Genomic DNA, 16,624 nt, shown 5'->3' with positions numbered 1-16,624 from the left:
CGGAAACCTGGCTCACAGAATCATCCTCGCCATGTCTAGACCTTCTAGTCCCCCAATATACAACATCATAAGTCTAGACAGACCTAACAAAATGGGGCGCAGGCATTGCCTGCATACACCGATCCGACATCACTATCTCGAAGTTTCACTCCGAACCCCTGGATTCCTGTGAATACCTAGGGATTTCCCTAAAATCCTCAGCTAACCACTCCCACAAACAACATATACTCTACCATCCCCCATGTAAGAACGCCGTATTCACCGACCAACTTATGGAAAGCGTTACAACTAACTCGACCCCTCGTTCCAATGACATATTCCTTGGCGACTTCAAAATCCATTGGGAAGACCCCCTTGACAAGCAGGTCAACACTATCAAGATTTTCCTAGCAGACCATTCCCTGATCCAAGCCTTCTCAAAGCCCACCCAGTCCAAAGGTGCTACACTTGACTAGATCATCTCCAAAGAAAAAATGATTGAATCTATCTTGATCACCCCTTGTGAATGGTCAGACCATTACATTATTACCATCCAAATTCCCTCCACTAGAAATAAAACGTACTCACAGCAACTCAAGTCTAAACACTGAATAAGAGACATGAAAAACCTCAACTGGAACAACCTAGCTTCCCACTGTGAAAAAGTTCTCACTCCTCCCAATAACATGTCAGACGTCAATGACCTCACTGCTCACTACAACTCCACGATGGCCAAAGTCTTTGACCAAATAGCCCCTCCAAAACTCAAAAGAATTCCGGACAAAGAAAAAACCCATGGTTCACCGGAGCCCTGAATGAAGAGGGACGTAAACTAAGATTATCTGAACAGAAATGGAGACAACATCCATCCCCCCTCCAACTCAAACTACTTAGGAAATCTAGAAACTCCTTGAACAAAAGTATTCTACAATCAAAAAAAGACTTCTTCAGATCAGAACTAGACAATGCCAAAAATAAACTGAAGAAACTCTTTGAAATTCTAAAACAACAATCTAACAAATTGGCCAAAACCGCACTCTTGACCTCGAAATCACAGCTTAGTAGTGAAGAATTTTCCTCATTCTTCACAGCAAAAACCAACTCCCTCCAACTCGAGCTAAGGACAGCAGCAATTAATTCAGCCACCCCAAAAAGCACACAAGCTGAAAATCCTAAACAACCTGATTTTTCTTTGCCAAAAATAACTCTCATTGGTCAACATTCAAACCTTACGATCTCAGTGACATCACCAAAATCTTAGCAACTATCAAAACCAATAACCACATCAATGACCCTGTCCCCTCAAACTGCCTTCCGCACATCTTTCATATCATCTCCCCTCTCTGGACCAAAATCATCAATGCCTCGCTATCGCAAGGTCACTCCTATCTTAAAATAACCGACAGCAACTACCCCCGACCCTAATAACTTTCGACCTATAACCAACACTCCCATGCTAGCCAAGTTCCTGGAAAAATGTGTCCAGCAACAAATGAACCAACACTTCACGGATTTCAAACTACTGAATGACTGCCAATCGGGTTTCAGACCGGGCATAGCATAGAAACCACAATTCTGCATATAGTAGACATTGCCCTCCTTGCCCTTGACCATAATGAAACCTGCCTACTAGTCCTGCTCGACCTCTCTTCAGCCTTCGATGGGGTCAATCACGACAAAATTCTAAGAAGACTGGAAAACAGGATGGGTTTATCCAGCACATTCCTACAGTGGTTCAAACCCTTTCCGGAAAACAGAACGCAATTGTTCATGGTGAATAAATATCTTTCTCCCTCTTCACCCAACCTACTAGGAGTAACACAAGGCTCAACACTATCCCCCGTGCTATTCAACCTTTATGTCGAACCACTAACCGAACTCCTACAACAGGCGAATATCTCCTTCCACATGTACGCGGACGACACTCCACTTTACATCAAGATCACCTCCATCGAAGAGATAAAGATGATGAATCAAGCTCTCGAAAAGACCGTCCACTGGCTAACGACCAACTTCCTCAAGCTCAACTCACCAAAAACGGAATTTCTCCTAATCTCCCCCTTAAAAACCCTCTGGAAATAAAGGAATGTACCAAGATGATCACTGCTCTAAATTGCACGCCGATTTTGGTGGACTCCACCAAATCGCTTGGAGTTATTTATTTATTTTTTATTTTATGGTTTGTAACGCGCTAGAATCGACTCTAAACAGAGTATCTCTGCGCACAGAAAAGAGAAATAAAAAGAAAGAGAAATAAAAAGAAAGAGAAACCAGCAGCAACAGATCAGCATACAGTTCAATTTAATTAAAATAGAAATGTTTTGAGTTTTTTCCTAAAATTAAGATGTTCTGGGCATTGCCTGAGCTCAAGGGGAAGTTTATTCCACAAAGTTGGTCCGACAACCGAAAGAGCTTTACCACCTTGTCTGACCTTCTTTGTGGTTGGCATTTTCAATAAAAGTTGGCTACTTGACCTAAGAGAACGTGTGGGATTATATGGGATAAATTTATCCTTCCAATGGGAAGGTCCACATCCATGTAGACTCTTATGGATCAGACAGCAAGTCTTGAAATGTATTCTCTTGTGGACTGAAAGCCAGTGTAATTTATCCAGGAGGGGCTTTGATGGCGTTCTTGGAGGGGCGTTCAGCACAAGCCTTGCTGCAGTGTTTTGTATCACCTGGAGTTTTGCTAGGACACTCTCATTGGCTGACAGCAAAAGTCCATTGCAGTAATCCAGGTGACTCAATACTAGTGCCTGTACCAGGGTTTTTCTGATGGAGTCCGGTAGAATTGGGAAGACTTTTCGTAGGAGTCCAATAACATGGAAACATTGGCGAACCACCCAGTTGCCATGTTGTTTGAAAGTGAGCTCTCGATCGAGACGAACCCCTAGGTTTTTTACTACCTGTTTAGTTTCTGGCACTTGGCCAAGCTCACATGGCCACCAGTCCGATGTCCACAACGTTCTTACCTCCCCAAAAAGCACAACTTCGGTCTTATTTACATTGCATTGGAGATAGTTAGATGTCATCCAATTTGCCACAGCCTTCATGCCTTCGGAAAAGGCCGTCTTCACTTCATGTGTGAGCCTTTTAAAAGGGAATAAGAGCTGGGTATCATCCGCGTAGGAGACGGGGATGAACCCAAAGTCTCTCAGAATTCTGGCCAGGGGTGCCACATAGATGTTAAAAAGAGTCGGGCTCAGACAAGAGCCCTGTGGCACCCCCTTCGTAATGCAAGTCTCAGTCGACCGAAATGAGCCCATGTTGACAGCTCATTACACTGGACAAGAACCTTAACATGCAAACACACATCAACTTGTTGGCTAAAAATGCCCGCTTTCACCTCAGCTATCTCATAAAAATGAAACCATTCATTGAGAACCCTGACCTAAAAACTGCAGTTCAGGCTTTAGTCATCTCAATGTTGGAGTACGGATGCACTACCCTCTCTTGGCTTCCCAAAAACTCAACAGGCCCTTTAAAAGCCTGTCTCAACGCAGCAGTAAGAGTCCTAACAGGATCTAGGAAATTTGACCGTATATCGCCACACCTGAAGGTGCTCAACTGGCTACCCTACGAAGATCGAATCCACCTAAAGATGGCCTGCATCACTCATAAAGCTCTACACCACAATACCCCCCAGTACCTTTCCCAGAAACTTACTTTATCTGGAGGAAACAGACACTCTAGGAGCTCCAACAATCTACTTCTGAAACCCCCTCGCTTCAGCAAGAAAAACTTCTGACAGAGCATTCTCCGGAGTGGCACCAAGAATTTGGAACGCCCTACCTCCTAGCATCAGAAAAATCTCTTCTACACCACAATTCAAAAGTGAAGCAAAATCATTCCTGATGAGCAAATTCCTTCCTTAATTATGCATATGCCTCACGTTATGGGGCACTTCTATTACACCGGCTATTTCACTGACCTGCAAGGCACTGATCCAGTCCACTACTTCAAACTGTTCTACACTCTCCTAATGACTCTGTTGCCTCTATGACTTACTTGTACCCAAACTTGTCCCTACTGCTCAGAACAAAGCATCCCGTTTTATCGCTTCTGCTACCTGCCGAACCTTGTTAACAATATTGTGATACTTTCTTAGCCACTGAATCGTTTATTGCCAACCACTTATCTTTGCCCTTCTTCACTTTAAAGGATATGCACAAAACTTGCCATAACAAATAGGAAGCTAAACCTGGTAAAGGTCCCAAATTCTGTGCTCGTTGCCAAATGTACTACTCAATAAATGTTGTTTCACCCCCCGATTTGTTTATTTACCCCCTCCCTCCACCAATGGACCTTTATGCAAAATCTCTGACACATTTCGTGAAGATGCAGCAATCGTGCCAAAGTAAATAGTGAATCAAAAATGGTTTCACATTGCCTCTACCTGCCCCCATCGGACATGCAGGAAGCCTGAAATACTTGCACTGGGTGTAACTCTCGAGCTGCCTGCCACATTTTTTACAGATTCATCAAACGGTACTAAAGTTATAAACAAATGAAAATGTGATAGCCCCCAAGAGACGATCCCTTAGGCAAATTAAAACATATATATGTTTAACCGGTATTATGGTCCACAGCACAGCACTTTCCTGTAGTACTGATGAGAAAAAGAGACAGGAAGATTCACTAAGACAGGCAGCATGCAAGCACTGAACTATCGAACAACAAGATATGAGTCAGGAGGGCAAGGGTTGGGAATGCAGACAAACTCACAGTACCAGCTAATCCCACCCACTTAAGGGAAACCTACAGCAAGCAACCAGCAGCCTAAAAGCCAAAGACATGACATGCACACTGCAACTGAAATATAATACTTAATAGGCACACTTATGTGGGTTTGTGAAAGGACGCTAGGCCAGAGCCCATGACCACTAAATCGAATATACTGTTAAGAAGATCTGCACCCAGTAGAAAATAATCTCAATATCGGGGACAGGACACATGTATCAAACCCAGGCACATATCAACGAAACGCATCCATGGATTTGGGGGATTTTTTCCAAAATCTGCCCCCTTTGGAGCCACTGACATTTAAAAAGGCCCATCTAAACCATCTACACGCCAATTGGCAGGAGTACAGTCACGCACTGTACGTAGTGTTGGCTTTGATAATACCCTCTCCTTGAGGTGCATGTGTCCTTCTTTTACCAAGGTGAGAGTGAATTCCACTCTCATCTCAATGCACACCCTGTTCCAGAGGGCCCTCCTGTCTCTGGCTGGGTCTGAACTGGGGTGGCGAAGTGAGCTAAAATTCAATGATGGATTCAATTCAGATCTGTTACTGGGGGTGAATATTTGAAAAGTTTCAGCGCTCCGTCCATCATTTCTTTGTGATTGCTTTGTACGCCCTAAGTTGGCAGGCTATGCACGGACGTGGGTCCCTTGCTTATTTTGCCACTGGATTCAAGCTAGCGTGGCTGATGAGGGGTGTTACCTCTAAACCGGTCCCAGGATGCATGTTTCAGGATCAGGGATGACCTGGCTTGGCAGTTCGGGTTGGACTGTTCCCATGAGGCACAGGGTCAAGACTGATTTGCATATGGCTGGGTCTGAACTGGGGTGGTGAAGTGAGCTAAAGAACGATGATGGAATCAACCCAGATCTGTTACTCGGGGTGAGTGTCTGAAAGGTTTCAGCACTTCGTCCATCATTTCTTTGTGTTTTCTTTGTGTTTCCTCTGGTTTATTGCATGCCATGGCATTCTCACCCACCACCTTCTTTCTCCTACTCCCTCCTCTTACAACTTACCTCCTCCCTCTTCTCTTGGATGCCCAGGCCTTTTTTGATACATACTCACCAGGATCTTCCCACCCCCTGCTCTTTTCTCCCATTCTCTCCGATTCCCGCCATCCTGCTTTCCTGGCCACTTATTCACCCTACCACCTCTTCTACCCACCCACTCTCATTTACACCAATCCTTATATGTCCCCCACTCTCTAATACATTACAATTCCTCAACTCCCTCTCCCTCAGCACCCTTCTCTCTCCCACTATCATTTATATCATGGTCTTAATTTAATTTTTTATGGTCACTATAAGAGGCTGCACACAACAGACCAATTTAAAACCTGCATTTTTGCAGCTTGTAAATCAGGTATACCCGGAACTAGTTAGTGAGAGTTGGATTGTGCAAGAAATTCAGAACATCCTCAAAGGGGTACATTTAACTACAGTGAATCTAAATAGGAATCAATCAATCAAAGCGTTCTTGTACAGCATAACTTGTCACCCTGCGGGGGTCTCCAGGCGCTAGGTCCTAACATCCTTGGTCGAAGAGCCATGTCTTAAGCTTCTTTCTCAATTCTTCAAGTGAGGGACAGGTGCGTAGGTGAAGGGGGAGGTTGTTCCAGTACTTGGCAGCCAGGTAGGAGAAGGAACGACCTCCGCAGCGGTTCTGGCCGATGCGGGGGCTGGGGGCCAGGGCAATGGAGATGGAGCGAAGTTCTCTGGTGGGTTGATTTGAACGTCAGGAGTTGGTTAATATAGGTGGGCCCGGAGTTGTGAAGGGCCTTGTAGGGTGACTCAGGAGGTTGAATTGTTTATGTGGTCTCTAGTTATCCTGAAAACACTGGACACCCCTGATATGGTTACACATTGGTTAAAATTGTCACTGGCACTGTAGCGTTTAAAAAAGCCAAAAGGAATCTGTTTCTAGTGACCATAGCCAGATGCTGAAATGCTGATATCCATATTTTTAATACTATAACACACCAATAAAATGTAAGTTGTGTTCATTTTTAATCTATCAGTTTGTATTCAATGATTTGGTGCGTCCTCCAAAATATCGGCATTTCTTTGCTAGAAAATGTAGCTGCAAGAACATTCCCGAGGAAATATAAAGGAAAGAAGAGCTAAGCGCAACTGCACTTTTGTATCTCATTGTCTCTTGGCAGAAATGTATGCCTGTATCATTTGACTGTGCACAAATAATTAGAGGTTTCACTACTTCATGGATATCTAGAGCTTGCTCCAAACAACATACCAAAAATCCAATATTTACTCCAAACCTAGGAGTTACCTTACAGAGTAATCTTGCGACTTTTTCCCCGGGGCGTTTTCTGAAACTAAAAGATGCTTTCGTATGACTAATGCGCTGTTGGGGCACTACATCAAAAACCTTTTCTGTTCTTTTAAAAAATCGAGACAGAAAGATGTCATGAAATATGCACAATGTTACTAGCTTGATCTGCGTCATAGTTTCTCAAATTCTAAATAAATGTGAAGATTTGGTAGTTACATTCCGAGGATTTAGAGGAACCTTGCAATTTAAAGCAAAGGGTGTTTTACCTTTAATTTGTAACGTATTATCATGTCTTTGTGTGTTTCCAGTTGTTCTTCCAAAAAAGCCAAGTCTCATCTCTACAGTTTTTTACCAATTTTAAAATGGCTTCCACGGTATCCTGTGAAGGAGTATATTTTGGGGGACATTGTTTCTGGCCTCAGTACTGGAGTTATGCAACTCCCGCAAGGTTAGTCCCGTGTTTTGATTACATAAAAATTGAACTGAAGATTAATTTTTTTAATGACTCACCACAATATTTTACTGACCTATTTTTACATTATTCCATTATTTTGATGCATTTCGTTTTAATACATTATAAGCACATGAAGGAATGAACATTTCATATAAAAAATGTGCACACATTTTGGACAATATATTAAATATTCAAATGAAAAGTTATGTTCTCTTTGGTTTACTCAAGCCCCAATTATAAATTCAGCTTGACAATTAAAAATAAACTTAAACTGTGAATCTTTATAACAATGGTATTTATAGCTGAAAAAGTGTGTGTATGTGTATACATATATATTCAGTAAAAAACAACGGTTAAGGTGAGGTTCTGATTAGCTTTGGTTGTAACACTTTAGCATATATTTTAATAAACCTCAGAAATTCACTTTAAAAAAATCAGTTAAATTACAGTTATAGTTAAGAATTAAAACTGAAAACCACTGAGATTCGCCATTTATGGTTAGGAACACAAATCATAACTCATACAATAGCCATGCAAACCATAACAAACATATCAAAAGCAATGCTCATGACCTCACCCTTGATGCAACAGATGTAATTACAAATGTAAATAATCTTACAGTTGAGAGTGCATACCACATCACCATTAACACTATAAAAGAGATAACTAAGAATGTACTATTATGTAATGTTTTGCGTATGTGTTATTATTTGTATTAGATTGTGCTTTTAGCTGTTGTTCTTTAATGGTATAAATATTGTGAGATCCTAAGCATTGCATTTGTTGTGCAAGTTAAGGTTTCATGGCTGTTGTGCAAGTGTGCCTTTGGTTATGCGCAGCAGGGGTTGGCTGCAGGATTTGGCCTTAGGCCTAGCCCTGAGCCCAGTCTGCTGAAGTAGGCCACCCTCGGCTACACACAACCAAAGGCAATGTGCAGCAAGAGTTGGCTGCATGGCCTGGCATTCAGCTAGGCCCTGCCCCAACCCATAAGCAGGCAGCCAACTCCACCTGCACTCGGTCTTCCACCTTGCATAGTAGGGGTTGCCCGCAAGGCCTGGCTTCTGGCCAGGCCATACCACAAGTAGCCAATTCCTTTATGCGTTCCCCCGCCCCCAAATATGAGCCTGAGGATCAGGTTGTACCCAGACCCCTCCCCATTTGCCCTTTCATTGTTTTATCCAGGGCACGGGCACTGATTCCCGTGCATCTTGTAATGATTGCCGCAAAGCCAGCCGATCAGAGATCTTTGACTCCTAGACCCAAAAGGGATGACGGGAGAAAAAGGTCCCTCATTCAATCAGATCTGAGTATTGTTAGAATTATGGATTATTGAACCTCTGTGAATTACTAGTCCATATATCTGTATAATTTAACCCACATTTTTTTAACAACCTTATATTTTGAAAACTACTGAACAGATTTACACCAACCCAATCAAAGGCACTTCGTTGAGTAACGTTCTACCTTCATGCATATTCAATCCATTCAGTTGTTTCTTTTGTATCGGAGACCAAAGATTCCCACAGGAATTAAAATGAGGAATGTAATTTTTTGAGCCCCTACATTTTTAATGGCAACTACTTTATGGATCTGCAAGAAACTTCCTCTACCAAACCAAAAGTGGATGACGTTTTTTTTCGGGAAAGTCTTGTGCAGATTTGTTGAATGACATTCATAAGAAAATTAGACACAGCTACAGTCAAAACAGTTAAACAAAATTACAGCAAATTTAGCAGAAAGCAAAATCTGGGTCCAGAAAGCTTTCTTTTTTATAATTTGGTGTAAATCCGTTCAGTATTTTTTGAGAAATTAAAGTACAAATGTATGTATATTTCACACTGCAGAGGATCCGGGGAGCTGACAGATCTAAATAGAAGATCTGATTGGCTGCCACCACTTCAACAAAGATGTGGCGGCTCCCATTTTATAAATTGGGGACCCAGACCCTGTCCTAGAAAAAGTTAAGAAAAAAATCCTAGGCCTACTGGGGGAAAGGAGAGGAGTTCCAGAGGCGATGGCTGATCCGCGGTCCCGTTAAAAAAGAAAAATCATGGACTCCTACCCTTTTCAAATATAAGCCCCACTGGGCTGGGCTGGGCCAGGGCCCTAGGGTCGTCTGTATTTTTTTTATTGGGAAAGGTGAGTGTGTGACCCCCTCCTCGAGCCTAATGGAGGCACTGTGGACCCTATCCTTGGAGACGATATGTTCATATAAGGGGGAGGGGGCGTGTATCCCCCTCTCCCAAGCCATAGAGAGACCCCGGGGATCCCATCCCTGGGACCATTTCTTTTTTTGAGGAGGTTGTCCAGCCCCCCTCCCCAAGCTGTATATTGGCTCCAGGGGCCTCATTCCCTGGGACACTGCTGTGTTCCCTGCATGCACTCCCCCGGGCAGGGAACACATCTTTGTTCCCGCCTGAGCCGGAGCAGAGGAAAAAAGATGGTCCTGACAGGGCGGGAACATTTGAATGCAGCAGACTCCTGCTAGCACCCACGAAGTGTGCTGGCTGGGGAACTGGCAAGGCTCTTTAGGCTCCCACCGCAGCACCCAACGAGTTGGACAGTTGTGGGTGCCCCGCTTCTGATGGCACCCACTATGGGTGCTGGGCGAGGACCAGGCAAGGTCCGTCGGGGCCTTGGGGCTACTCCTGCAGCCCTAAACTTAATATAAACTTTGGGGGTTCCAGGTGGGACCGGGCCATCTAAAAAAAATGGAAAAAATAAAAATGATTAAAGGAAAAACAAATATGTTGCAGAAGCCACTCCTTTCTTATTCTCTCCTCTGTGCAAGAAGTGTGCAATACTGGGCTTTTTGAAATGATAATTTTATATTTTTCTTCCTGTTATTGCCCCTTGGTGGGGCCTGGGTACCACCAACCTTTTTTAATGTTGCCGGCTCCAGGGAGTGCAGCAGTCCCCCAGCAACATAAAGAAAAAATACTGTAATTCTCCTAGGTCATATGACCCCAGGAGAGCGTACCATATTCTTTTTTAAGCTATATGCATTTCAGATGGAGTGCAAGGGGCCCCTTCTGGTTGGTTCTATGGCTATATTTTGTGCCTGAAAAATTTTAAGAAAAGACTCAAAGGCATGTTTAATGTTTTTTTAAGTAATGTTCTATTGAAAAAAATTGTGACAATTGCTATTATTAAACATTGAATGTGTAAATTTATAAAATATACACTTGGTCATAGTTATTGGTGACTTTTTGACAAAGCCAGTAGGTCTGCTTTATACCTGTTGATGTGTTGACCCCTTGAAAAAGCCTATAGACCTGCCACTTTTATATTTTGGTAGTTTGACCCTTTGACTAGGGGTGGGTGTAACTCTTGGAGTTTCACTCAGCAGAATTCTGCGGAATTGCATGAAACCTCTGAGAGATTCCACGGAGTTCCGCAAGTGGACGGAATCGTCACACCGTGCTGATTTTTAGCACCGGTAGGTTGTTGTGCGCTGCAAATTCCATGTGAACTGCACCACACAGCGTGCCAGAGGGTGCTGCTTCATTGTTGCCACTCCAGTAGATTTTCTACTCAAGCAGCAGCTTTCTCAAAGCGAACGTTTGCAATCACCCTTGTTGAGAAAATCTCGCAAGAGGACACCAATTCTCGCTCGCACTCGTCAACTTACCATTGTTGAGCTGTGCGCAAGAATGAACTCCGTGTTATAAGCGTAACACTCGGTGGGCAAACCTCTGCGAACTCCGCCGGCAGAGTATAATTTATTTCCTACCTCTACCTTTAACAAAGGACGTTGACACCCTTTACATTAATACATGGAGAGTCAGCTGTGCATTGGGATAGAGGTTAGGCGCAGGCCAGGCCCTGTGCCCAGCCCCACACTGCACAGAGTGACGGACATCTTACTTTAGTTTTAAAAAACTTAGAAATTCCCTGAAGAAAACCAGTTAGTAACTGTAATATCTTAATTTATTTTAACTAGAAATTCGGTATAACATGTATAACTATAACTTGTGCCCTAAAGTAACCTGGAGCTCAGTGTGTCATCTTCATTCTTTTTCCAGAATTCTATATTTGTTCTGAAAACCTTTAAAAGACACGCAACCCGAATTTTTCTATACTAGTTTTAAACTGTGGATGCCTGATTTCGTCCAGGGTTTCCAGTAAAGCATTTCTCTGTGATGTCTCAGAACGCATTTCTCAACAGGAGACTATTTTTCACGAAGAATCTCATTTACACCATGTGGTTTCAAAAAGTGTGTCCAACTCACAAACTTTTTAAAATTTCTACTTTTAATCTTTTCGTTGATGTATGGACTCATGCATCTCTTTTGTCATGCCCAGTGCTTTAAATGGGCCGTAACTAACCGGCACTTCCGGATTTTTTTGCCGTCAGTACCGGCACTTCTCTGTAGCCAGGGAGAGTACCGGTACCCTGATCCATGGCACGGCAAGCGCAGGTTAGGTTTCTCTTCCAGTGCAGGGCAGATTCCGCACTGCTTCCGAGGAGCATGTAATTACGTGTAATGTGTTAATCTGTTTTATTTCCATGAACGCATTTCTCTTGTGCTTTGACGTGCTGCAACTGGTACATAAGTCATTAGGTATGAACATATCTTGCCCTTCGCCCCGCCCCTCGCCCCGCCCACACCTCTATTTTAATGAGTACCTGCACTTATTTTTTCCCATTTAAAGCACTGGTCATGCCGGCAAATCTCATAGTAAGAATGTTTCAACTTTCCTGGTTTTTCACAATAACCATAAAACAGACTCTGTCCAAAGGAATAATAATCAAAGTGGATTCTTTTGTAGTTTTGAACTATTGTGGCCCTATTAATGAACCCGCTGAAGGGAGTACTATTCGGTGTCTGGGCATGAAGGGCCTAGAACAGGGGTACCAACCTTTTTAGTAATAAGAGCTACTTATGTTAAATTAAAATTGTCCCAATCTACTAACAATATTATAATTGTAATAGTGATCACATCAAACAAGAATACATTAGTGATCACAGCAGTGCAGGTTATCAGCAGTAATGTAAAAAAGGCTTTGTCAATTTGAAATGCCTCTACATGGGGAGTTACATTACAGCCATAACTACAATGCTCATTGCACAATATATTAGTAACAATATTAGTGATGAGTTGCACCGACTCCACATGATTTATCACTCTGATATCGGCTTCAAATATGTTTTTGAAGTCTTGAGTTATGAAAATACACACGTTTTCTTCTTGAATACACGCTTTTCAATTGTGGTGTGTATATATTAATTCAAACAAAAGTATCTAAGAGTGGCACACGAGGGAGCTACTTACAGGTAGAAGGAGAGCTGCCAGTGGCTCACGAGCTACTCATTGGAAGAAGCCTGGCCTAGAAGTTTCTGGCTTCTGCACTTGAATACCAACGGCCGAATGGTGAGCAGGAAACCAAAGCTGATAACGTGTCACACACCTTCACAGGATAACAGCGCTACTCTAAGTTAGTTTAATTGTAGGACCCCTCATGGTAACTTGGAGGTCTTCATATATTTACTTGCAGGATAGAAGAAAAGTTCAAGGAAACTGTTTGGTTATGGAAAATAATACTGGTGTAGGAGTATGGAAACCCTACTGAAATTCCCTAAAGAGAAGCAATTATAGATGCAACATGGCTTTATACGAGGCGGGAGGGCAGCGGTGCCGATATTAAAATATGCACATTAAGAAAACAAAATGGCGTCTGTGAATCCTATCACGGAGACACGCCGCACATTTGCATCAAAAACTGAAAACATCGGGCTTACCGCGGCTGCCACAAGTGTTCACTAAAGTCTAGAAGTCTTCATGCATCGGTTCCCTGCATTCAGAATAATAATAGAGCGGACCTGCCGCCTGTCACAGGAAAAGTTCTCCAGTCGTGGCACGGAGCTACGCTAGGCAGCCGCCATCTCCTACGGCGCCAACCCACCCCAAGACATTTTTGAAGTTCCTGTTATCAGCGGAGCACTATGGCGACATTGATGACTGTTCTGGCAGTCCTGCCAAGTACAACACATCAGGCGTTAGACTAATGCATTTAAGTGTGGTGCTCCGCATCACCGCACTGAAATGTATTGTCTCGCATATGATGCATTCTGCATTATGTGTCTGCTGAAGTGCTGCCTAAAACTGAGTAATGGCAGCTATCAGTGCGTCAACCGTGGCCTATGCAGTGCTCACGCAGGCTTGGGACGCTCACAGCTGAGCTAAGCCATGGGCTGCTTGCTGGCAAACTCACTGCTCTGCAATAATGAATCTCATCAGGATGACTCCTGCCGCGCAGCTGAGTCAGACAGCCTGCTGCCTGAAGTCATGTGATTGTAAGACACTGTCTGGTCACCCGTGGCGCTGCAGGGGGATGTCACGTTCTGCTGCCAGAGGTGGGAGTTAAGTTGTCAGCAGCTGGCATCATATGGTCTGGGACTACCGAACTTCCCCCTCCCCGCCCTGTGCATAACCACATTTACTAATGATGGACATGAGAAGGGAGTTTCTTTGGAGGCGGGGGTTGTACAACCCCCGGCCGTATTTATTGAAATATGAAAACAAAATTAAAATTGAATTAAACAATATTTACATAATTTACGCAGAAACATAACACAACATTTGATTACAAGTCATTAGCACAGATATCAGATGGCTAACCTTAACATATTTCTAATACATAGTTTTCCTATCCGAATCTAACATCTGGATCATAATCATACATTAATTACTTTCTGCATATCCTATTTGGGCCTAACCCCTCCCATAGGAGTGCGCATGCGCAGAGGGCCCGCTTACCGAGAGGGTACTTCCCCCCCCCCCCCCCCAGTTACCTCCATACGTTCCCTGAACTCCATTAAAAATGGGGCCTCTTGCACTCTGCGCCATTTAGTGACGTCCATGCCAGTGCGGGGTGGCCAACCAGCCGAAGAAAGCGTGACTCCCCCTTTCCCCGCACCCATCCAGCCAACCGGATGTACCGCCCCTGGAGTTATAGGAGAGACCCCTTGTCCCTCCCCCTGGGCGACCCCATCCGAGAATGGCGCCGCCCCCTAAGGACCTTAAATTTACTGCTCACCAGTCATGACCTTACCGCCACAGGCCAGCGTAGTTGCCCGACTATCTGGCACCCCCCTCCTGTTGCCCTGAAAGATCATGCCCCGCCCTTACACTCCCTAGCCAAGCTATAAAATTTTCTAACATTATTTCATTACCTAACCTAGTCAAGTGGACCCCGTCTTTTAAGAAGCACGGTTCTCCCCTGACATACCCATGTGCAATGTTCTGTAGTTGAGGGGATCTGAACAGTTTCCCTATTTTATTGTTGACCCTCCTTACCGAGTGATTCAACGCTTTCACAGAATTCTCCCCCCCCCTCCATTTAAATCTGGGTATCATCTGCGACCAAACTATGGTGCAGCCCTGGCACGCCTTAGCTAACCAGCCGACTTCAGAGATGATGTCCTCCATCAAGACCCTTCTGCCTAATGTTACTAAGTCATTCCCACCCAAATGCAAAATAACCATTGTGGGCGGAGGCCTGTGTCTATTCAAAAGACCCGTCATAAAACCCCTAAACTGACTGAGGCAAAGGCCCCCTTTTCCACGAAAAGATACTTTGAAACCATCCTGCTCAGCTCTTTGTCTGTAATTACCTGAAAGGAAAACAGATTTCATACGCCGTATATAAGAATGACCAACAACCCACACATTCTGTGTTCCTTTGCCCTGCAGTTGTGACCTCAGTTGAGAAGAATCTTGCTGTTGTGGCGACGGCAGTTTCCCCCCTGCGTGACAGGTTTGAGAAACTGAAAGCAAACAAACAAAACAAGACAGGCATCAGTCCACAATTGGTTTGTGTCTTCACAACATGTGCAGCCGCACATAACGCTTATAACTATTGGAAGCCCATCGTCCAATCTTCTTTACACTACTGCTATGCAACCCCCTAGCCGTTGCCTCTGTGGCAGCCCCTATCCTGAATGAATGCGTCTCAAAATCCTTTGGATTCAGACCTGCCTTGCTGATCGCCATTGCCAATACCTTTTTAAACTGGAACATGGTAAGTGGGGTACCATCCGCGTGTAGTAACAATGTCCCACCTACCACACTGCTCCTCTGTCTGAGGTAAGCTTCTAGGTGCATCACTGGGCAACATGGATTGTTTTGTGCCCTGTGAAGTACCACCCCCTCACCCCGAGCTTCCTGATCGGTTTTTGATTTTTTAATGGTTAGTAGCAAAGCGTCACCCTGTATCTTCACGTGCTCCAGTAGGAGCCCACCCTGCACATCCAACTTGTTGTGTGCCACCAATTCCCCTGCTCTGAATGCCCCATAGAAAGCTAATGCAAAGGCAGCTCTGAATAGAAATGTCTCCCCTATTGAACTGCAGATGGCGCCCAATGCCGTCAGTAAAGCATTCAGCCGCTCCAAACCAATCGGCTGCCTGGTGTCAGGAGCCGCCCCCTGGATGCATCGCCACCCCTTCAATGCCTTCCTTACAATGAAACTGTTCGTGGGGTCTTTTGTGTCCCTGATCTGTGCAAAGAAAGAAACAGCTGCTACATGTCGCTTGGCTGCCGCCGCGGAGCGCCCCTCCCTATGCAAGTTGTCTAAAAACAAGAGGAATGCCCTCGACGTATGCCAGCTATCCTCCCATTCCTGCCCCAAAAAAGTGCAGTAACACCAAAACGCCCCTTCGTAAGCTTTCCTGGTCCTGGGTGCTAGGCTAGCAGCCACGAGGTTCTGTAGTTGGGAGCACCAATCTGCCAAAGTACTTCCGGGTAGTGTGCTGGTGCTGTCTCTGCAGATGGTAGATGTTCCCTGAAAACCTGCATCTTGAAGCGAGAGAGTGCATCAGCAGCATTATTCAGCACCCCCGGGACATGTTTAGCCTTAAACTGTATGTTCAGCTTCATACATAACAGCACTATCTCTTTCAACAGGTGGAGAATCATTTTGCACCTTGCCGCCTGTTGATTGATGCATTCAACCACTGTCATGTTATCCGACCAAAAAATCACCGATTGATTTTGCAGATGATGGGGCCAAACCGTCAATGCCACCCAAATGGGGAACAGTTCCAAGAAACCTTTGTTGGCTGTTAAACCACTCTCGACCCACCAAGCCGGCCACTGTTGGGCCACCCACTGGTTCCCGAGTATGGACCAAATCCCACACTGCTCACCGTGT

At 44.3% G+C, this 16,624-nt stretch overlaps 1 protein-coding gene across 1 annotated transcript in view; it reads left to right on the top strand.

The window, feature by feature from the left end:
- SLC26A5 (solute carrier family 26 member 5) overlaps window positions 1-16,624 on the top strand; it is a 321,585-nt gene that overhangs the window by 116,632 nt on the left and 188,329 nt on the right. The window contains exon 3 of the mRNA XM_085653953.1: window positions 7,323-7,462. Coding sequence (XP_085510079.1) covers window positions 7,323-7,462 — 140 coding nt within the window. The remainder of the gene's footprint in view (window positions 1-7,322; window positions 7,463-16,624) is intronic.

This window comes from Triturus cristatus, chromosome 4_1 (genome assembly GCF_964204655.1).
Source record: "Triturus cristatus chromosome 4_1, aTriCri1.1, whole genome shotgun sequence".
In the NCBI taxonomy this organism is placed as follows: domain Eukaryota; kingdom Metazoa; phylum Chordata; class Amphibia; order Caudata; family Salamandridae; genus Triturus; species Triturus cristatus.
Note: the sequence above shows the minus strand (reverse complement) of the source record. Positions and strands in the feature narration are given on the sequence as shown.